At 36.8% G+C, this 24,904-nt stretch overlaps 1 protein-coding gene across 2 annotated transcripts in view; it reads right to left on the bottom strand.

The window, feature by feature from the left end:
- The window catches only part of AK5 (adenylate kinase 5), a 101,526-nt gene that overhangs the window by 48,705 nt on the left and 27,917 nt on the right, over nt 1-24,904 (bottom strand). For both annotated transcript variants that reach the window (XM_072867016.1, XM_072867018.1), the window contains exon 7: nt 2,300-2,390. In XM_072867016.1, the coding sequence (XP_072723117.1) occupies nt 2,300-2,390 (91 nt within the window). The remainder of the gene's footprint in view (nt 1-2,299; nt 2,391-24,904) is intronic.

Here is a 24,904-nt window from a genome sequence, read left to right as displayed (position 1 = left end):
TGATCCCTTGGTTATTCTCTACATGCCGTGTGATAGCACTCAGGATGATCTGCTCCATCAGCTTCCCCGGTACCGAGGTCAGGCTGACAGGCCTGTAGTTCCCCGGGTCCTCCTTCCGGCCCTTCTTGTAGATGGGTGTCACATTTGCTAATCTCCAGTCAACTGGGACCTCCCCAGTTAGCCAGGACTGCTGGTAAATGATGGAAAGGGGCTTGGTGAGCACATCTGCCAGTTCCTTCAGCACTCCTGAGTGGATCTCATCAGGCCCCATAGACTTGTGAGTGTCTAAGTGGTGCAGCAGGTCACTAACCATTTCCCCCTGGATTATGGGGGCTCCATTCTGGTCTCCGTCCCTACCTTCCAACTCAGGGGGCTGGGTACCCAGAGAATGATTGGCCAATATTGTTACATGGTTGATTACAACTGGATTTTACAGGTATAACATATGAATTAGATTGATGTGGAGGCATGAAAATATTAGAAATACTATGTTTACATTAGCCACCAGGAACCAAAATATATTGCAATGTCACTAATAAGATTAAAAGACAAAAAGTGAGATCAAGGCAATGCTGAAATTGCAACATCTAGGAAGTAAATATCTGGTCTCATAGGATCTCTAGCAATCCTTCTTCGAATCTCCTTACTATTATTGGTGCTCAGGTTAGGCACCAATTAGATGATTGTGGCATGGCTTCTGATAAAGCTTATAACTCTCCAGTTATTTTGGTGAGGAATTTATTAAGTAGATCAGACTTTCAAGGAACTTACTGGAACTCATCCAGAATCACAATGAATTTGTGAAAATTGTTTAGCTTTTGTCAGTCTGTTTGTCAGAGCTTGCACCTTTATGCCACTTCTTACCTCTTCTTGCTAGTCAGTACTTAGCTCATTTAATGAGGGAATCCACAGGTGATTATCAATACAATAGTATACAGTGGGAATGCCATTTTAGGTTTGGAATCAATCTCTTGCTTCTAGGAATAAGGCTAAGCACAAAAGAGGTAAGCGTGCCACTTAACAGAGAAAGCTAGTAGCCTTTATTCTTGTGTTCATCTTATCTCGAAGCTGACCACTAGAAACCTGGTTTTTTAGCTAATGCACTTTTTATAATTCTCAACGTCCCCACCCCACACCCTCCTCCCCGCCTTGATAATTGATCTTCATCTCATTTTGAACATTATCAAAAATAGCCTTATGGGTGGGGTTTGTAGACTAGCTAGCTTGGAACCCCCTTTCAAATCTTCAAAATATAACCTAATCTTTCTGCCTGAAGCACTGCTCTTTGCAAATGTCTTGCTAGCAGAAAAAAGTAATCCCCCCTTTGTCAAAAAGAGATAATAGATGTATTGCTACTACTAGACTTCATTGTGCTTCATCAATTTCTCCTTCCTTGGCAGCCCCCAGATGATTTTGTTCATGACTACAAATAACTGAAGCTACCCTGTCTGCCAATTTATGGCAGATGAGTTTTCCCTTAAACAGAAGAGAGATCAGATACACTATTTTCTCTACTATACATACCTATTCTTTGTTTTTTAATAAAGCTAGTAAATTTTACAGGAAAATATTTCACCTAAATTTTATTTTTCTTTTTGTTTCACAAGACATTTATGACCTCATCTACCTATATAACCCTCATGGTCTACTTGGAAGGCAGCCAGGGATGCCATCTGTAAAAAAAAAAAAAGTTGTGAAGTTACCAAGGAATATTTTCCTGTTCCCCTCAAGCAAAATATTTCTGACAGATGTCATGGATTTTCAATGCTTTGATTTTTAGCTTCAATTCTTTTGCAGTCCTTTGTCCCTCAAAGGCTTTTTCTTTGAAGACATTCAAGCCTCAGTAAGCACAAGTAACAAACATATAAATAAATAAAACCCCCAAACGCCTGACACATTCCCACACAGTTTCAGAATTAGTACCAATTATTAGGGAGGAAGTATGATCATTAATCTCATAGGACTGTTTTTCTGGTGAACACAGGTATCATCCGGAACTGAAACAGCTGTCAACTGGAATCGATCCACTTACTAAGTTTTTGTATTAATTTTATAGTTGTTTAGTGGACTACCCATAGTATTTTAAGGTGAGCTTGTAGATAAACAAGATGTTAGGTGGGTTGTATGAAGCTTGCAAGTGTAAAGAGATTTTTTTTGCCCTTGGTTGTGTAAATGTTTGAGGTCGGTCAAGACTTTGCTACAGTACAAACATCCATACTTGAGGAATATGAAAAAGGCATCCCATCAATATCAAATGCAATATAAAAAAAGTGGTTCTTTAAATCTTACATAAACTCACCTGCTGCAGCCTCTTTGTTTGCAAATAGTTTATTGTCAACTGCTGAACTTATGTCAAAGAACACTTCTTCTTCATCTCTGTCTGCATCAAACTATTAAAAAAAAAACAAAAAAGAAAAAGTTGGCAATCAGACAGTGCTTTCTGCTTGGCTGAACATCAACATGCAAAATGACTTCTCACCCCAAGCCTTCTTGATAGGAACCTTTCTATTTTTCTGTGTGCCGTCCATTGCTTTAGGTATGAATCATTTTAATTTTGACTGAAAACTAAACTAATTTTGTAAAACATTTTGCCTATTTTTAATAGCTTCTCTGGAACAGAAGCTACAGTAAAATTGACTTGCTCTCAGAGAAAGAAGTTTCAAAGCAGAAAGTAAAACTAGTAATGAATATTACTTTTTCAACCGTTGGATGGTTGAAAAAAATGACAGCATAGAGACCAGAAATGTGATTACTTTATTGTCACTTCTTTTCGGAGATTAGCATAATTAACTATTTATTTTGCAAGTGAAAAATTTTCAGCAACTTCTGAATTGTCTGAAACCAATTTTTGTGACATGTATGTGTATGATTTCTGTCTGACAGGTTCTTTTTATGGCTAGGTGACATGCTTGACAGTGGGTTTGTGTTTTTTCTTATAATATTTATCAAGCTTCATTCATTTAGATCATCACTCATTGAGGTTTTCCTTGGAAAAAAATTGGACATTTTGTTACTGTTGCTCTGTTTTTTTTTCTTATTTCTTGAACTGAGGCCAGGTACATTACTATGGAAAAAGGGGAACACTGTAACCTCAAGTTACAGGAGCAAGCAAGTAATGGTCACACAGTGCATGCCCCCCTGTATTAGAGTCACTATTTTCAATCATTTCTTATCTTCAGTCTAATATGTTTTAGGATGCAGAATGAACCTCAGGGCAAAAAGCATTACACTAGTGATTGCAAGCTCATGAACTTCAGTGGGCTCTTTCTTCCAAGTCCAACACTGTTGAACACCTTTTCAGACATCTCGCCAATACCTGCCTGTCTCATGGTAAAAATAATAGGCAGGAAAAGCCTTGGAGAGAGAAGTTGAAACACTACTAGGAACTTTGCTGCAGAAGCTAACATTTAGAGATGAAGTTGTTTTCCAAATATCAGTCTCAGAATATAGTATGATAATTAATGAGTTAATTTTAGAGAGATACTGAATTGCTTGTCTAACACCCACCATTGCAAAATCAGTATCACTCTTTTCATTATGCCTTATGATGACTTATGTATTATCTATATTACTTAAGCTGTTCTGTCACTGGTAATGAAATTTGCTTTCTTACGGAATTTTCCATCAGTGCCTCAAGGTAAACTCAGAGGCAAGTATCAGCCCAAGAATAATTATTTAGAGTGGCAGATGTCAGAAATGGTTCAAAAATAGGGAAAGAACATCAAAGAGACAAAGAATTATTCTACAAACTGCATCTGTGTGAACGAAAGAAAATGGAAGCTTGTGGGAGGCCGGAGTATAATAGAGAATGGCAACCATTGTAGAAAGTTTGCTGCCAACAAGCTTAACTCTCAACACCTGTCTGAGTGCCCAAATCTTAATTGGTATTAGTCCCGATTTAAATCTTTAAGGTCTTAATATTTAGCTTTATGCTTAGCTCAGCCCTAGAGTTCATTTCCATGACAGATGAGCCTACTATAATTATCAATACATGGAGTTCTCTGACTGGTTCTTGAAATGGAGTTTCTGTGTCTGACCCTGAGGATCACTCAGAAGTTCATCCTGTGATGCAGCACAATTGTCCATCTGTCTGGGCAGACGTTTATCTATTTTTGAGGAGTTCTTTTGCCATTCAGTGTTAATCAAAACTCAAACCATTATTTTTTATTTATAAAGCAGAAATTTGTTTGTGTTTTACCTATTAGAAGGATTACATCTTGTGTCAAAACCGAGGCTTGTGGAAGAAGAGGTCTTAAATGAAGCTGTTGGGCTACTGTTGGGCAATTTATTATCCATGCACAAAGAGAAGCTTTGGAATTTCCTTGTTCATAAGACAAGAGTATTGATCTCTGTGAATTCTTCTGCACTGGTCTGTCTCCGAGGAAGTGTGGGGATATGCTTTGTTTCTGTCGTTTCTCAGCAAAAAATGTACGTGTTTCATTAGATATGCTAGGGAAGACATATCATATAATGTGATGTTTGTGGGTATGTGTACACATAAAAACCAGTAAATTGTAATCAGGTTGTGTCTGATCATTACTGTGTGGGTCACACCACACTTGGAGAGATGACAGGCTTACTTTCTCATTAGTGGCATTCCTCTGAATAATCCACTTTACCATGAAAAAACACATGATCAATCTCAAAACGTTCTGAAGGTTCCAGGAATTTGAAACATCAACTTCCCCCATTCAAAGAACACCAGCTGTGCTTCAGTACTGTGAAAAATCTGGGCTTTGTAATAAAAGCCTATATTGTCACCCAAAGAAAACCAATTATTTGAAGCTTGCACATAGACTCAGTTTTCCCCTTACAAAATGAGAATTGTAATACCCTGAGCCACAGGAAGGCAAGGTAGCTTTCACAGAGAAAACATTTTTGAAAGAAACTAAGTAACCGTGTGAGTTCTGTACTTCATTGAATTGCCGAACATTTTTAAATTAAATCCTTTGATAATTATTGGAGGCTTGAATAAAATATAAAAGGTACTCAAACAACCCTATTCACAAATAACAAACAGCAGTAAAACTTGTATTTTTAGCAGAACGTGTCTAAATCAATAGGTTGCTTTCGCTACTGAAAACAAATCCCTACTTCCTTCAAAACATAGCTCTTTGCAACTAAATTATCTACTGGTATCTTTATGGATGGCTCAGTTTAAAACATAGGCCTTGACTATAATTACAGAAATATAATTTTATTAAACAAGCCACTGAAAGCATTTGCAATACACAAGACACATTAACTGTACTATTATCTGAATTGATATAATCTTTACCAGTGATGCAGGAAGAAGCAAAGTACCTCTACCCTGAGAAGTCTGTGGGGTTTGAGGTCTGAACTCACTCCACAGTGTCTCCCTCAATGAGGCACTAATGGGCTTTTTGTACTTCACTATCTCTGTTTTGTTGGGGCAGGAAGAGATGAGGAAGGACCTCAGGGGACAAAAGAATCACATTTCTTTAAGAAACCAGCCTAAATGTCTGAGCCAAGAAAGGTTTCACAAACCTTTCTGAAGTACATTTGGGGGCTATGCTTGGTAAGAATCTAGTAAAGTTCTTCCCCTGCCCAACACATACATGTGGAAGTTGCAGGGCAGCAATCTCCACATCACTTCTATGAGTGGTCCTGCTTCCAAGATTTATCTCCCTGTGACAGAAGAAAGTACGAGAGGCTTTTTCTACCTTCTCTCTCCTCAGTCAGTTCAATAATGGTGTTTCTGTGGGAGGAAGAGGTAATACAGCATCATTTGGGAGGATGTGAATTTACCACACCCACACACTGTAGTTACACCATACACTGTTCTGCTCCCACCTGGTTCAGGGGAACACATCCCAAGGATTAAGGAAGGAACAAGAACAGATCTCTGAAGTCTCCAAGGTTTCCTTTTAGTTGAGTTTCAGATAGTTTTGCTTTGCTCTGACATTATGACTTAGTAAAGAAATGACTCGTAGAAGTCATGTACCTCAGTATATATTGAATTTTTTTTTTTTTTAAATTATGGCCGTCATAATGATGAATTTTCTGGAAAGTTTATCCCAGTTTCACATGAACATTGTTGAATTGGCGGATTTGATGCTGGCACAGTGTTATATATAAAAATGATGGAAAATATTTTCTAGATCTTCTGCGTTGTAAATAATTGTTCTAGGGAAAGCAGGTTGTACTTGCTGCTCTCAGAGAGAAAATGATTAGTGTTTCTAAACAAGCACCCAACAAATCCTAGCCAACAGAAGGAGCTTCACAGAAAAATTGTCCACGTTGTTGAACATTGTAGATCTCACTGGTCAATGATAATAAATGGAGGTTTGGTAATACCACGTAATGAGTTAAGAAAAAAGTACACAGCTCTTTCCTCACGTCTATCGGGGGCAAACACCAAGGAAATTGCAGTTAACTAGAATTTTGGGTGAGGGTGAAGTCATTCAACCTGGCACTGCCCCCTATGGACTGATTCACCCTCAATGACACTGCTGGTCTTTGCAGGTGGTTTATCCAAAATGACGTCCCCAAAATAGGGGGAGATCATAATAGCCTTTCAAATTGGAGTACATGAAAACTAGAAAGAAATCTGGTTGCAGCAGACTCTCAGGGAATTCTTGTTTGTGCACTTTGAAATAAAGTTAGAAATGGAGAAAGCATAAAAAACCCCCCAAGCAAATAGGTGTAGTTAAATAGCATTTGCAACGGTAGATGAAAATGTCCTCTATTTTAGAACATAACAGATATCAATGAAAAGAAAACGAGCCATGTCCAAATTAAAATAACAACATTGAGCTAATTGCTCTATGGCATTATTCCCATACACCTGAAAATCAAATAGGATTACAGGAATTGGATGATGAATGCTCTATTTACTCTCTTTACAGGCAAAGACTCCAATAATAACTGCAATTCATAGATGTCTGAGTGTTTTCTCAGTCATTGAAACATGTCACTTGAAGAAATGCCCAAAACATTGTACATTTAAAGGTACAGGTGATCTGATTATCAGACCCACTTGCTGCAAGCAAGATGGTATTCATACGTGCTCTTTTGACCTCTTCATCTTGCCTCAGTGGGAAGTGATTTGTCACTGGTGTTCAAGAGCAGGAGTGAGTACAGAGTGCTAAGCCTCTGACCATTGCAGTCAATGCTGGTCAGGAAAAAAACCCAACAGAGTTGCTTTGAGTTGTTCTTTTAAGTCACATCCTCAGGTATGGACCTTTCTGTGGTGTTTGACTGATCTTTGGCTGTGGAAAATAGGCCATCAGACCTCCGGTCATATAAATAGGATCGGGGATTTTTTTTTTTCTCAGACAAAGCAACTTCTGAAGGGGGATTTATAGTGAACACTGAACAGGAGTTGGGTTGTGCTGCTTAGTCAGAGGGTCTAATTAGATGTATGAACGGGAATGCTGAATGTAAGCCAAGTGACAACATAACACTGTGGTGTTTGGCGCAGGAGTGATGGCTCCTGGATGCTCTGTGCAGTGCTAGTATCCACAGCTGATAAACTGGAGGGACTTCCAGATGGGCTATGAGAATGATTACTTGACTACCATGTCTAATAAGAGAAGAATTAGGGCTGAGATCAGAGAAGGCTGAAAAAAGAATGTTTCCTGTACCTTTCCATGGGAAAGAGAAATTTTAGAAGAAGTTGTTACACCCAGCAGACAAAATTGTAAGATGCAAGGATGAAGAGCAAGTGAGACAAATTCAGAATTGAAGCAAGCAGCAAAATTTATTCTGATGCCAGTTTCTTTATTGCTTAATTAATCATAACTGGCAATGGATTCCCCAAGATTTGAAAATTTTAAAGATTGTTCCTAAAAAGAAAAACAGTAATACATTCAAATTCAGATAGGAATTAATTCAGAAAAGTCTGCAGTCTAAAAATTGTTCTACATAGCCATAGCTGTCACTTCTGGCTTTATAATCCATTAACCAGTTATATGTGGAAGTGAAACAGAATCATTGCTTAGGAAGTGGACAAACTATCCATATATTATCACCTGCAGTGGGGGAATGATTTCTTTTTAAATAAAAAAAAAAAAGGGGAGGGTAAGCCACAAAAAAGAGAAAATGGCTTCTTTTATCACAGTTATCCCATGCTTTTAAGAGAGATACCTAGTTTAGAAGTCAGATTGTACCACTGTCCTTGAAGTGCTGATATTTTTTGGTTGAAAAGGTGACAGTCTTTTAGCTAGTAACATAAAGAGATTTGTAAGACTGAGCAAGTTATAATGCTTTTCAGGTGGCAGTGGCTACAACTATGACAAGAAGAACTCACTATTTTTATTCAGACTGGTTTAGGCAGGGGTTTGCTCCTGAAGGAGTGAAAACAAATGAGAACTAGTTTTATTTTACCCTGGGAAGTACTAAAAGGTGAAGTGAGACACACACTTGAGTGTGTGGGTGCTGCTTTATGATTTTTGGACACCCACATAGAAATCCCTTTGTTATTGTTATTCCACCCCTAGTTTGCTTCTCATAATAATTATAAGCTAATTGACTTGTCTAGTTACTTCTAGAGAACTGTGGAAAAAGCAAAAGAAAAAAAAATCAGCAACATGGGAAAACATAAGTAATATGTGAGGAAAAATATATAAGGTAGGATAAAAACCATTGGGAAAGGAGGACAGGAAAAAAGAGTTGAAGCCTTGTATAGGAAAAATAATAAGCAGAGGAACCGAGGAATGAAGCTGGAATGTGCAGACTGGGAGCTCAGGGAACATTTCCCTATTATAAAGTACTTTTAATGATACTCTTTTAAAAAACCTCCAAAACACCACAAAATGGGGGGGGAGGGGACATAGGGGAGAGATGTTTCTCTGTAATCCATTCTCTAGTTCTAATATTTTCTATCTTATATATTAAATACTCTGAAATCTCAGATTAATTTTTTATACGATATTGTATCACATACAGAAGAAAAACTACAACTGAAATTACACTAGAGCTCACCAGTGATTTATAAAAAATTATGCAATTAGCAGAGGCCATAAATTGGTATCAGACAGAAGTCTAGAAAAGAAACTGAATTGGAGATTTTATCACTATTATTAAAATCCTAAGGAATACTCTGGGTTATCTAAAATAAACCACTTAACACCTTATTTTTTACCACAGGAGTTCCACAGGGGATTCATAGATCACTGCAGATTCTCCATACTTCTATCATTAGAGTTTCTCAAGTTCCATTTGTCATCTGAGTGTCTATTGCTATGAGAGCTACTTGTAAACAAGCATGAGGGTGAACGCTACCAGCCCTGAGTGGAGCTGACAAGTTCTGTAGGGGCTGCTGCTAGCTTTTGTATATCCCAAACTAATTTACTCAAAATAGGTGCAATTTGAAGCCACTAGCTATGTAATTTTTTAACACATTAGGTGCATAGACAGAATCTAGTATGGTAAGAAAAAAATAAAATTAAATCATCAAATTCAAATAACATCTTCCAGTAACATTAGTGAGAATTGAAATGACCCTCAAAAAGACTAAATACACAGTTATTATGGAAATAATCAGCTAATTTAACTGCCTTATACCACAAAATGTGAAAATACAAACATGCACACCCATGCACCCAAACCTGCTCTGCTCCTCTAGAAACAGAGATGGACCCTGAATAGATTTAGGGATTTTGTTATAGCTGAGATGAAATGCAAAAATTCTGTCAGATTCTGGCCCATTCCCACATTAGTACAAAAGAGGATATCTTGGGACACTTGTAGTTCAATTGCTAATCATCTCCCTTTTCTATTAATTTGGCAGTATATAAACAATGCAATTACTACAAAAGAGAGGCTTTGGGTTTTTTTGTTCTTAAAGTGATTTTCCGTTATTTCATGCTAAACTCAAGAACTTAGTGCCATGGCACACAAGTGTGGAGATGTTCTGACAGTTTAATTCCCTTCACAGTAAAACTCTGTTAAGCCAGCATCCATACTTGTAATATGGAACAGTATGACACCAAGTAAGTGGTATGTCTTATCTGAAGAAACAATTAACAGTAAGCAGAAGTAATAGCCTGTCTTTATAGGTTTATGTGGAGTAAGAGCTTTTGATAGGCAGAAAGAGGGAGAAGTCCTGTCTTTATGCTGTGATCATGTTGAGCAACACCCTGACTGATATCAGTTTTCAGCTGTTAAAAATGAGTGCCTTGGGCAATGTGGTGGCGAGAGTTGATGGGAAAGACACCATGCAATTATGGGCCCTTGTAGAGCAGAAAATGGGCAAATTGAAGGAGAGCTAGATTTGATTGGGGGTGAGGGGAGAAATCAATAATTTGGTGGCATGGTAGGTAGAAAATTAATGAACTGAGGGGAAGGCAATTACTTGTTTGGTAGGGAAGCTCATGGACACAGAGAGTGGTGCCACAGAGTGGTTTTGGAACATACATACTTTTCATAACACTAAGATGCAAAGCCTTTCTGTCTGAGCAGATATTTAAGAGCACTGTCTGGTTAATTTTTTTCCCAATAAGGATACTCATCTGGATGGCTGGTGACTGTTATGTGGAGAGCAAATATATTGCTGTTTTATTTCGGAAATAGTTTTTGCATCATGTTTTCCATTTCCTCAGAGGGGCTCTGAGCTTCCAATAGGCATTGTCCTCCACTATATTTGTACCTCTTTAACTTTTTTAAGCTGAAGTCAGTTTAACACAGTCAGTAATAAACAATTCAAAATGTTTCAGCCATTCCTCTACACTGCTATGACCCCTACAATAAATATTCTATTTCTTTCTGAAGTTGTCATCAGGAATCAGAACTGAATTAGGCAGCATATGCATTAGGTCATGTAGTATTTAAGGGACATGATTTGCATGTGTTTGTTCTGGGTTATCTGACTTGTCAACTTCTAGAAGTAACTTTTCAAGCTATAAATACAGCCAACATCTCTACATATAAATTCTCTATGCATATTCACTTTGCAAATGATTGAAAACTTGCACCTTGACATGTATTACATCTGTCCAGCAGTTCCTATAGCAAAGTCAACTATATTAATTATTTTTGAAGATTAATTAAAGAGATGCTTTAGCACATGCACATATAGAGACCTTTTCTACCTTGAAAGCACAAACACTTTTTCGTATTTTAAAAAATATACATTCCACGGTTGGAGTAATTTTCACTATGCGTTTACTTTTTAAAGGAAATTGCCTTTAAAGAGGCAAATGATATTACAAAGAAACAGAACAGTGGTGTCAGGCATCAAGACAGATCACTACTGAAGAGCTTGAATGGAAAACTGAATTACAGTCTGAGTTAAGAGATGCTCCATGATTTATTTGTTACTCTGTTTCTGTAGAACCCAGGAAAACATTCAGCCTGAGGGAGAGATCATCTTATTCTCACCTCCACTGGGTCTAGAATAAATTGTTTGATTTTTACTTTAATGCACCTAACCCTAAAGGAAGGGAAAAGACATTATTGATTACAGAGTCAGGTATGATTGGATGCTGTTCAAATCCTCATACAGCTTTAACAGCCCTCTGTATCTTAGCTTGCAATATCCTTTCTTTCCTCTTACATTACCGGAGCTCACAGTGATGCTGCAAATTATGAAGCATTCATGTAAAATTCAGTATTTTGAAACCTAGACAAAGGGCAGAGCAGTACAAACAAGTTGCATGAAGCTCAGTCAATAACAGCTGTAGCTGTCAGTTTGCTATATACAGCTCAGTGACATTACAGGAAGATCTAGAATCACCCGACTCTTCCCCAAATGCCTTTGTTTTTTCATTCCACAGCAATAATGCTTGCCCTCCAGTAGTTTTTCTTCCATCTTTATCTAGGAAGATTTCTGATGGGGCTTGGATGTGTCCTTGTTCTTCAGAAGTTCCTGGGAGCTCACCCTATTTCATATAAACCAAGAGACTCTTTGGGAAACTAGTTAAGGACCAGTTGCTACAGCATAATTCCCCTATTTCCTCCAGTACCACATGAGACGAGTACAGGAATGTTCCCATTCCCAGAGCGCCCAGTTCAGTGGAATATCTCTGATTACTACTATGTTCAAATAAATGCTTTCCTCGATAACTTTAATTTATAATATTGAGTGCAACAGTACTTCTCAGAGGGAACAAGCCCTAAAGCTACAAGACGTTAACCAATGTGTTTGTGTGTGGAGAGATTTTTCCTGAATTAAGTTTAAAAAAAATGTATGTTTTCCCCTGTCTGTAGTGCTCCTGGAGCTCCCGTGTCACTGTCCCTTTTGTTTAAAACAAAACCAAATCGTTTTCTAGCATCAGCTCCCACAGCGCGTACAGATTGCAGACAGGCACCCCAAATAAATATATAGCAACACTGGTTTCCCAGAAAAGGTCCATACAAGCAACAACTGTAATTCAAATAAGGCAACTAAAACAAATTTTAGGAAGACTCAGAAATAAAGGATATTTCTTCCTAAAGATACTATTTTCTTCCAGTGATAGTTTGCATTTTGCTTCAATGAAAAGCATTGATGCTGCTGCCAAATACACCAAGTATTTCCCTTTCAAGATCAATAGCGTTTCTCCTGTTGGCTTTTGTGGCGGAGATTCTGAATGAAAAATACTAAAATACTGTAGGCTGGTCTTTTACCATTAGATGATGTCATAACAACTATTACCAAAAATAATGATTTTTGCCTATGTATCATCACAGTTTTCTAAGGAATAATGCTACCAACTGAAAGCTAACAAGAAAAGTCCTGCGCTAATTTCAACTGCAAATTTAATTAGTTAATAAAACACAAGAACTAATGACTCAGATGCAAGAACAAGCACAGCGTATACCATAGGCTTAAACATTAGCTGCTGTGGGGTTTTTATATGCAAAATCTGCATTTAATTCAGGAAATAATTTGACATTTGTAGGTGTCTAAGACCTTAGCAATATAGATCATTTCATCTGCAATTGTAGTTATTCGAAATGGAATTTCAGACTATAAGAACTAGAACATTTGAAAACTATTAGCTTTTCTATTTTCCTTGGAAGACAAAAATAAATTTTACGTCCCAGCTAAACAGTTCCTGTGTATTTAAATAAACTCTGACCCAGGATAAGCAGTGTTTCCAGTGGTGGTCTCTCTGTTAATATACCTGAAAAATGGCATTGGAATCCTTGATACTAAGCCCTCCCTTGGTCATCTGGAGCTGAAGAGTGCTAAATTTTGATGAAATAAATTATTTATCTCTAGAAGCATGACTCATACCAAACTTACAATAATATTCAGCAAATGTCAGTTTGAGTTCAGGATGGGCTCATAAAACCAATTTCCAATTGCGCTGCCTCAGGAAGAACATGAATTTGTTTCCTGCAGCAAGAAGTGAGTGCACTGCTATTTTGATTTCTGTACCAGAAAGTTCTGTTTAGCTGTCTAAATTATTGGAGCATGTTGTTTCAGAGCACAAAGGAGACTATTTGATTTATAAATGAAAGCTGGCAAGCTAAGGAGATACTGACAGAAACTATTGCTTTAGTCATCACAGAATATGACATTCTTGCATCTAGCATGTATTTTTGGGAAACAAATGTAGGACAAAATCCCATGTGATTATGTAGGCTGAAAGCATTTTTTAAATATCATAACAAAAAAGTGGATGAAGTGGAACTGATTGACATAATTTATTTAACTTTTCAAAAGCTTTTGACAATATTTCTACCCAGAGGCTATTAAATGAAGCATAATTTTAGGGAAGCACTAAATAATATAATAGATTTATTAAAAAAGCGTGAGAAATGTCCAAGGGATGTGTTGTCAACAAGTAGTACAGAAAATGGCCACTATATTGATCAATGAAATAAAAAGTACAAATCAGAAAACTCAGCTCACTGACCCTGACTAGAGCAGCTCACTTACCCTGACTAGGGAAATGAAGTCTGAGAAGGGATAGGGATGTTGTCAAGAAATGCATGTAGTGTGTGTTGCAGGAGAAGGATGAAAAAAAAAACCCAAGAAAGATCAAAATGAAGCCTCCACAATCTTTCTTTTAGTATAATTTCATAACTTTACCTTTGGCTGTCCACTACCTGTTTGTTTGAGCTAAGTGAATTACAGAGTACCTGAAACTCTAACACTTAGGGTCTAATACCATAGTATTAATACATTGTTGAGATATCAATAATTTATTGCAAAAGCAAGCCAAACAACCTATATTGAGTATTTATACATTATCTATAAAAACTGCTATAACTGACCATTGCTTCAATTTACACAAAAAATTAGAACCTTTGATATACTAAAGCAGAATCCACTACTTTACACTTTACTAAACAGTAAGTATTTCAGAAACTGGGGGTTTTCTCTGTATTAAAGTAGCTTCTGGCTACTATTCTCCATCGTTGCAGCTCCTTCACCATTGCTATATTTTTCTGTTGGATGAGGCTACATCATGGCGTTTCTCACACTACAGTTGTTTTCAATGTCATCTTGCGAAATGGCATACAAATAAGTATCTGTGAAGCTTCTACCTTTCCATTTGCTGCCTAGTGCTAGCATGGGTTTTTTTCTGACTGTTTCAACCCTTGATTATTTTAGCAGAATAATCTTAGTCTTACAGCTGTACAGTGATATTAATTTCTACTGGGATTCTGGCAAAACATGGGCAGCAAATTACAAAATTAAGTGTTTTCAAAGTGTCGCTTTTGTAATATAAGTCAGCTCAAAGTGTACGTTCAACCTTTACTAGTGTTGTAGTACTGACTAGAACTCAAATGGTGACTAGAAATAATAGCTATTTAGAACATTTAACAATTATCCATTGTTTTTTATTTACCTTAATATAATGAATGTTTGATTTATGTTTGCCTTTCTTTTATTATTAAAATTCTACTATTGATAAAATTATTATTATAATCATTCGTGTTACCCAGACAGAGTGAATGGCATAGGCTCTGACACACTTATGGACCCTGAAAAACCAGTTTGGTTGGGATTCAGGATAGGCTTTAGGAGAAAACATTGATTTGATTGTATTTTCTGCTTCTAAACAGTTAAGGAACAGCTATACAATTATGACTAAGAATTAATGCATGTTTATGTTAGCAATTGAAAATTACTTCAGTATAAGCTTATGGAAGCACTGTTAAAAGCAACTCAAAGTGTGAATAGGTATTCTTGCATGCTTCTAAGACACAAAAACATAAGAAATTAGATATATATGACAAATTCTAAAATTATCTATAGTTGACATTGGTCGAGATACTCTGAAAAGTTGCAATGTGAATGGGTATAAGCAATTTAGTCTATTTTTAATATATTCAGTAAATGAAGGAAGTGTTAAGATGCAATTTATAAGGGTAGAACAAGTTTATTGTTAAGTTTTGTGATGTTTAGTTTCAATTCATTTGATACTAGGCTTAAAGATATCTTTTACTGCATTTTTTTCTGTTTAAGATTCTAATTAAACAAAAGACATTCAAGAAAATGAAGATTTCTTTACCTTTGCAGTGAAACTACTTAAAGTGGAAAAAAAGACAGTGTGAATGCATCCCAATTTTTTTTGCTTACGAAAGGGATTAGGGGGGATTTTAGGTTCCCATTCTCCTTTCACGTGGTTTAAGCTGTAGTGAGATAGAAAACAAAGTATTTTAAATATTCCTTTCTTGTTCTATAACTTTTTTGTTTTAATTCTGAATAAGATGACTTGGATAATCTGTCAGTAAAAATCTTTTTAAACAAAAAATAATTTCAGATGATCTTAAGCCTGAACCTGTTACGTTAACTCAGTTTTCTGGCATTCTTTGGCTACCTGTTTCATTTTTAAGTAATACAATATATGTCATTGCACTGTGCAGATAGTCAAATTCAGTTGGTGGGTCTCACCAAGCATATCCTAATTAATAATCATTAATACAGTTCCAATTCTCTCCTTTTGCATATCATAAATCTTATTAGATCTTCTAACTCTTAGGAAGTATTATATCAAAGGTAAATTATTTTTTTTATTCTAAGGGACACAGTTTTCTCCAATGGGCATGATAAATGTTAAGCAGGAAGTATCAGTACTCAGACTCACTCTAACAGTGGACATGTGACAATTTATAGAACAAAGACAAGATTTGCAGAGTTTTCAAGACAGTTCAGATATGCTAGTTCTTAAAACTAGTTTTCAAAATCTTAAGTTGAAACAATGACTGCATTCCATACAGTCATTACTGCTAAGGAGGAATGGAAAATTTCCTTTAGCTTGGACTATAGTGCTCTAGCTCCCAGAAACCTTTGGAAGTCACTGTCCAAACTTCCAGAGAACTGTAATCTCTTATTTGATTCTATTAGTTTTGAGAGTAGTCTATACTGTAAAAGAAGAAAAATAATTTAGAGGCAGATCCTAATTATTTGTAAAGCTTACTCTGTATTAAAATTATGCCAAGGGAGTAGGGGAACTGGCTAAATACAAATACCCCATCAAACAAAAGTTCATGTGGACCAGGTTACACTGAACGAACTAGATCCCATTTACATTAAAAGCCCTCCATTGAGTCTTAGGATGTTGTTGACCTCCTCCTTCCTCCAGTGTGGAAAGCGATAGTCTATAGAGAGCCCATTTATATATGAGCCCATATATATGGCTCTGCAAGCAATTGATTTTGCACATCAGCTAATTTTTAACTGATTCCCTGATGTGAACTCAACACTCTCTTACCTCATGTAATGAAGATCCTGGGTACTTGCCTGTGATTTAATTTGCAAAAGGTTTCCTACATACCCTTCTCTCAGAGCTTCCTACATACCCTTCTCTCAGAGCTGTACAACTTTTGTAAATACATAAATAGTTCACTGAGGTAGAAAGTGACTCTCTCTATGTACTTATGTTCCATCTTTACTCCAGCGAATAAATTATTGCAAGCTTCTATCCCTGCTTAAGACTTTTTTATTTGTCCTTTTTTATCCTCAAGCCAAATCGTGCACTTGAAAAAGGTTAGATTTAGGTCTTGTTTCATGCCTCAAATGTCAGTCATTTTCCAGTAAATCTTTTTTCTGAGCATTTTTTTTTTTTTTTAATCAGCAAAGTTCACCATGTTGTGCAATTCATGGGGAAAAAAGGAATTTTGCAATTTTGTTTCAACTTTGTTCAATGTAAAAAGAGCAACTGTAACCTTTAACTTAAAGAATAATTAATATTTACAAGGTATGTTATCAGAATGGGGTTATAACAAATTGTTGTGCAGCCTTAACAAGAAGCTATCAAATAAATTCTCTTGAAAGTTCTCTCTAACATAACTGGTTGTTAAGCTAAGGATTTTAGTAGAGACATCTTTCCAAGAAACACTGACATGGTTTCTGTTACCAAGTCCTAACCTAGCCTATGAGAGAATATCCAGATATGTTTAACTTATTCTGTATTACACTCACCCTACTAAATTTAGTGATTTTTCTGAGGAGTGGTCTCCTGGCTGTAGTTCAAGGATATAATGAATAGTTCTTAAAACCAAACTCATTTCAGAATTCACATGGCTCCTGACCCTCTTTCTAAAGTTCAAGAGATATGAGAGAACATGAACTGCATAAATGAAGAAAAGCCTCTGTTCACAGTACTGGAATTGAGCTCATTTGTGTCTTGCACCCTATGAACAGGGTCAGAGATGAAAGCTAAAGTACCCACAAAACCTTTAATGGCCATTACAGCAGACTGAGGTGACATACGTAGCCTGAAGGACAGCAGAGATAATGTTCTTGTAAAAGAAACAGAAATGAGCTGCCTTGGGTTTCTATGAATCTATATTATGTAGAATCTATATAGTGAAATTCCTGCAATAAGGTGCACATACAAAAGAGCATTACTGGATTTTTTTTCAGTGTATTAAGGACTGATAAATTTAATAAGCAACTTGACTAAAAACTGTATTGCCCACATTCTAGGTTCCCTTTTAGTAAGGACTCTGCATTTATACAGAAGTCTGTTCTTTTCCATAGAGCAGACCAAAAAAGCACAGAAGGCAGGACACAGTAGGAAACTAGTGAAGAGTGTATTTTTAAATTGCCTAATTGGCATCTTGCAGTGGTAGGAGAGGGAGATTATCTCGGCATTACAAAAACTATATTATTACCAAAACACAATGGATGGTAGAATGCAAGAAAAGACAAGACCTGACATGCTAGACAGAGCAGAGAATTTTGAAGTACTGGTATTGAAAACATGAATGTGTAGCTTCAATTTGACATTCTGGTTAAAGTTGGGAGGAGAAATCCAGTGGAGGACATAATGAAAAAATGTTAAGATTTGCCTAAAACCAATGTAATTTTAGCAATTATATTTTTAACAAAATGGATCAAGGGGTAACATATATATGAACAATCCTAGATATATAAATAACTGATCATAGCAAGTTACAGTGAAAAGATGCCACATTTTACACATTAAGTCCTCTCTCTGCTATACCGTGACTGGCATGAATGACCATTTTGTTGGCATAAAAAGAGATTAACCATTGAGAATGGAGAAAACAGTTCTTCCTTCACAGAAAATTACAATGATAATTGTGATTGCAGTGTTATAGTCATGTCTTGTGAGGCTTCTTTTCCCATTTTATTATTTAAGTAGACTACTGAATTGCAGAGCGTGATATGGTGACAACAAAGTGAACAGATAGTTATATTCACTTGCCATTAATTAAACAAACTGCAGTCCTGTATCAGACGGAAAGGTACCAATGTTAACCCTGGGAGTAGGAAGGATGATAATTGTGCAAGAGGATAAAAGAAACATGCTTAGTTATAGCAAAGACAAACTGAAGAGGATTCACAAGAGAGTCTTTGCCAAGAATTTTAGGTTATGTCTATATGATACGAAGCAACACTGTGCAGAGATGTTTGTGCTAACACTAAATGATGTACAACAGTTACAAGGAACAAAATAGCCATACTAGCGGCTACCCAATGTGTAAGTATCAGTGAATTTAAGAAGCAAAGATATATTACTTCAGTGAAGTGCTGAATTAACACAATAGCGGTGTTTCCTAATTCTGAAGTATTTCATACAGTTCTTCAAAGCACTGTTGGGTAGATATTCTCTAGTTGTATTAGGAAAAAAAAAATCTTCCAAAGAGCTATCAATCAGAAACATTCAAAAGGATATTCTGCGAAGGGGAAGATGTACTAGGGGAAAGCTATAGTTCTCACTTTAGTACTGTTTATTGTGGTGTGTTCCCTGAGTCACACAATGGATGAGTAGCTCTTCAGCTTTCTCAGTTCTCCACCAACACTGTAGCTGCATCTAACCCTGTCTTGTTGAGCCTAAGTGCTGAAATAAGACTCCAGAACGCTAGAGAAAAATGCCAGAACACGTCTAGAAGATTAACTGCACCAGACTTTCTGCTGACAGTCTGAGCATCTTTTCATTTTGACACTTAAATGGGTTCCATCATTACAATAACTGAGCATTCACAAATGTAGATAAATTTATCTTTATGATGCACTGAAAAATAGGAAAGTGTAATCTTTTATGTCTCCCCTCTCTTTCACGCAGTACATCTACAGGAAAGGAGGAACAGGAGCAAATGCTTGAATAATTACAGGATGATACTAGATTGCATGACCAGAGGCCAGTCCACTCAGTCTCATTTCACCCGTTTGAATCAAAGCTGTGTATGGTTGATATCAGAACAAACATTCAGTTGCCATGTGCATAAGGAAATAGAAACATTTAACAATAGCTGATGATACCAACTTAAGATCCAGGAAATAATGATGTTAAATACTGGAATTGTAGGGCACGAGCCACCAGATATAATAGCATTTTAATAGGATTGTGAGAGTGAAAGCTGAAAGACTATCCTGATTCTACTGATGTAGCAACCTGCATGAGTTGATATCCAAAATTTTTCCATCAAATGGCAGCAAAATGGTTTTGCCATAAAATCAGGAAGTCACTGACTATAAAATTTTCACAGGAAAGATCCACCAGCGGTAATTAGAGCTGGAAATCACTAATGGAACTTTTGGTAAGAAAGTGGTATTTTAGCAGTTACAGCAAAGCATGGCTGAAGTGCAGTTTTGGTGGTTCTGCTGGATGTTCACAAGTTCAGGTGTGGTTTAGGATAGGAAAGTTGGCTCATGGATGCCAAGTATTCCTGATTCAATACAAAAGGACTTCCCAGAGATGAGGTATTTTTTCCAAGCTGGTTTCTTAATATAAGTTTCCTCCAAATAAGAAAAATTAATCTTCTTTAAGCCTCACTTTAACTACAAGAAGGAAATTAGAAGCTAGTATTCACCCAAAGCACACAGCTTAATTACCTTAAGATGAACTGTTTAAAGTAACTTGAAGAATATGTAGGGCATGTTATTTTAAATATCTCTTACAGTTCATTTCTCTGCATGATAACTTGGCTTAATTACTTATCTCAGCTTTAGCTTCAGATCTGGAAAAAAACTTCTGTTAATTTTAAACATGTATCAGCTTTCACAGTGCCAGAAATGGATAAATCTGGGATAGTGTGGCTGTCAGAAAAAGCATTCCCTCTCTCTTTCTAGAGTTCCTAAATCAGCTTGGCTCATGCACTCATCAATGGCTAATTCTATAGCCAGACTTGTCAAAGTTTATGTCTTTTTTCAAAGTCTACTTCTTTGTAGTCTTCTACCCCTGCAAACTACTGGGGGTACAGGGTGCAGGGCAGAATTCAGAAAGTTGGTATTTATTTAAATCATCATGCTTCCAAAGTTAAAAAAGAATATAGTGTTGCACCAATACTGTTCACCTCAGCAAAGAATTTCCACCCTCAAGGTTTCTTTGCATGCTTGCATGTATACACAGATGGCAAGTTTCCAAGCTTGGTCATTCCCTGGCAGACATTAGTATTTCTGATATACTTAACTTGTTGACATAAATCATATAATTAGAGGCTGAAAATATTTTGAAGCTTGGAAAGTATATATGGTGCACAGGCTTCCACATATGCACAAATTACTCATCTATCTTTCCCATATAAAATGTGCATATACTTACAAACAGTTTGTTTAGACACATTTCTACATAAATTTCATTTATATACCTTCTTTTGTATTTTCTTCAAACTATCTCACAAAGCAGTGACACATAAATACTGTTGAGACACAGTGTAAAACCTAGCACTGATGACAGCATGCATAAACTTTCTCTAGTTCAGCAGTTCCACAGGGAACAGTTCCAGGTTCTTTCTCATACCCCATTTTTTCTGCAAAAGAGCGATCAAACATAGGAGAGACACAGAGACCCTTAATATGCAATGACAGCTAGCTGACTTTCTGTGTCTGCAGAGATCTGGTTACTTGTTCTAGGCTTCAACTTACCTTTCTCTGCTTTGAATCACTAAAAAATGAAAAAGTGATAGTAATTATTTCCCATCTCACATCTCATTTTCCCTGTATAGAAATTTTTTTCATGATTATATAAGCATATACATTCATGGAGCCAGATAAAGATTTAGGAACCATGCAGCAAAACAGAGGAAGACTCCCGAATCTCCAACAAAACCTCTGGTCTTGAGGTTCCCACAAATAGCTGCCTATGTTCCTTGTTTGATTTGAAAAGTTCCTAAAACACTGAAGTTTTGCTCCAGCTGACATTCAAAGCTATCTGGGTTCCTCTTGGTCATGGCCAAGAAACCAGAAGTACCCTGAAGAGCCAGTGTAGCCAGAGACAGTCATCTTAAAAGCACATCTAACGTTCCTACAAGACTGTGCTCATAACTGCTGTATTTTTGAAACAACTGAGAGGCATTTGAAAATATATTGGTGGCACTGGGCCAATCAATGGGAAATCACAGTTCAGTACCCTCTACAAAGCAAAGCAAGTTCAAACCCACATCTATGACTTGTGGAGAGAAAGGTTATGCTCAGATACAGACGAGGGTAGGTTGTAGGTTTGAGTGAAACCATTCCTGCCAAGTCTGTATCACTTTGCAGCCAAAAATGCAAGATCCAAGGCATCAGATGGCATGTAAATGACATCCTGAGCAGCAGAGAAGTGAGAGCACATGGGGGAGGTGGTGGCTAACAGTCTCTATTCCTAGCATTACTTCAGGGAAGGGGGTGTGGGATTTTTTTAATTTTCTTTTTAAGGATCATTTAATGCAAAACTGCATGGATGAGAGCAAGTATCACCACCATAAAAACAAGAGCAGCTAGTCATTCTGCATTCTGTCAAACCAGATGCATGTTCCTCCACTGAGGAGAAGATTCTTGGAGCTGGATTCTGGTTTGGGAGAGGTGCCTGCCATCAGGACCCGGAAGCAGGGTGGAGGTTCAGATCATGACTTTCGTAACAGTTCGCTATCCATAAGATCTGGATTGACCTTGAGAGTTGCTGAAAGGACTGCAGGACCCACATTTCTCCATGGAGGAGCCCGGAATTAAAGGAGGAACGAGTAATTGAAGTCCTTTGGAATCAGCATTCACAGCTAAATAAATGAATAAATAAATAAAAAGCCCAAACCAAAACCTCAAGTGGGACAGCTATATGATAACACAGGAACTTCAGAAATTGATTATAACTGATATTTTCATCAGCGTATTGGCAAGTCACAGCCTGTAGCTAAAGTTCATGTCCGTGTTCAATGCTACAGCAAAATGCCTTTTTTAACCAAATCAAGACAAAAATGTATATAACACAGTTCCGTGGGGAATTTTTCTGTGACAGTTGACAGCCATTAGGCTTGCTTGATGCTAACGAGAGCAGACAGCTATATAAGCTATTTCCCTCACCCGTAACTATTTAACTTCTAAATTTGTGCTCAAAATCCATTTACAGCTTCAGCTGCTTTTTCTGCGTTCTCTTTACTTCTCTGACTAATCTGAATGTCATTTTAATGTTTTGCATAGGCATGGTAAGTTCCCTAAAAGGACAAGTGAGAAAATGAAGATATCAGTGAAATGAGGATTTTATGCCACAGGATTCTGTCCTGTCCTGGCTGTTTAAATGAGGGCCAGAGCCTTCTTTTAATGTTTAGCATTTTTGTCTCACTAAAGCCAGTCTTTTTTTTTTTTTTTTTTAAATACACACAGAATTATTAACATAACGAGGTTGACACTGAAGCACTCTGCTTACACAGAATTATTATAAATAAGGCAGACTGGGCCTAATCCTGTCTCTAGTAAAAGAAACTTCCACTGCTATAATGATGAGCTCTGTAAATTTTTTTTCTGTGTAGACCAACAGGTATGTTCTACAAAGAACAACTAAGCTCTCTGAGAACAGCTTTAATAACTGTGACTGAAAGATTTCTGTAACCCAATGATCTCCTCCCCAATGACTATACCAATATCTATACCAGATTAGAGTCCAGATAAAGTGGAGATTGAGAGACCCTTTTCAAAATAACCAATAGCTGGGTGATGGGTATTACTGGGGTGTGAATAGCAGAGATTTAAAATCCTTCTGAATACGGCAGAGTAGAGACTTGAAGTTTAATTGCCTTTTCCTTTCTACCCAACTTCTCCTCTATCCTACCATCTTCCCACAATTAGTTTTGGTTTGATACAAATAACTAGTTTCTGAAATACAGATTATCTGGAGATACAACTCCTGCATATTATCTTGCCCTCCCCACCTCTCATAATTTTTTCCTCTGATAAAAACATAACAGCAATAACCATAGCATCGACAAAATTTTTACTTTACTGAATATGGCTAATTGCTACCAATGGCTTCACTTTATAAAAATAAGTAGTCATAATTTTTTCTTGCATTTTCTTCAGTGAATTAGCAGTAAAAAAAGTACAACTCTGGTATTTTTCACTGTGTGGGCACCATCTACTATCCTCTGAATTCTCATTCCTTTCTCTCCAGCATGTAGCTCGTCCCTATGACTGGGAACAACTTAACCAAGTAACTTGAGCAGAAAAAAACCCCATTTCTTGTAGGCAAAGAGGTTGCTTTCTGTGGGAGATTTTGTTTATGACTTAGAATTAGGGACATTATGATACAAGTGCTACAACGGTTTGTTCATTATGGTCTACCATGCTGTATTGGTGTGTTCTTTAAACTTCCCTGCAGTAGGCTGAATTACATCTGATGGGATGTAAATGAAAAAGTTTCCTAGTTAGAATAATTTTACATCGTAGTAATTTATTCAAAGGTCAGTGAAGGTGATTTTCTTGAGCTTTATCCAACAGTTCTTAAGGGTTAGGTAGTTCATAGCAGCAGGTCTAATAATGATGAAACATCAATATAATGTCCAGGAGAGAAATGTATTTTGAAATTAACAGAACAATAAAACAGTTTTCAGTTGAATTTTCTGGCTGATTCTTAAGGAACTCTTTTAATAGTAATCTCCTTTAACAGTAAGTTCTCACCAGACAACAAAGATGTGCTGGACTAGAACTTCAGCTAGCACAAACCAGTTTTCTCCTGAAACACAGTTTATCTAGGCTGGGGTGCCAGGGGTGGAAGCAGGGAGAAGGATTAACTTTTTATTATGTGTAACTCAGAGCACATTTTTTCAGAGCAAGCTTGCTCTCTCTTAGGACAGCAACCACATTAAAAGCATTCAAGCACATTAGCTACATAGGGATTAGGGTTTTTTCTCTTTCTTTGCCTTAGTTTTTCATTATTATCTAATTTAAAAAAAAAAGAGGGAAACCCTTATAAATCAGTGTTAGTAACTGAAATGATACCATACTGTATCTCTAGGAGTACTGTAGCCAAAATAATGAAGTACCTAGCAATGATTCTCATAGGTAAATGGTATGAACCACCTAAGTATTGTTAATTGAACAGCAAGCACTGTCTAGAAGTTTGCATACACAGACCTTTTTATTTTAAAGTTCTCTACTCATGACCACACCTCAATAGTAGCCTTGTTTTCTTGGGCATGGCTGCGTACACATACCAATTGTCATGTCAGCACCTGAGACCAAATATAGTAATATTCTAATATTTGCTAGATGGCAGGAAGGATACAGGAACAGATTAAACTGTGTTCAGAACTGAAGTCCTCTGCTAAACATTAGAGT

The sequence above is a fragment of the Ciconia boyciana genome, chromosome 7 (genome assembly GCF_034638445.1).
Source record: "Ciconia boyciana chromosome 7, ASM3463844v1, whole genome shotgun sequence".
Lineage (NCBI taxonomy): Eukaryota > Metazoa > Chordata > Aves > Ciconiiformes > Ciconiidae > Ciconia > Ciconia boyciana.
This window is presented reverse-complemented; position numbering and strand designations above follow the sequence as displayed.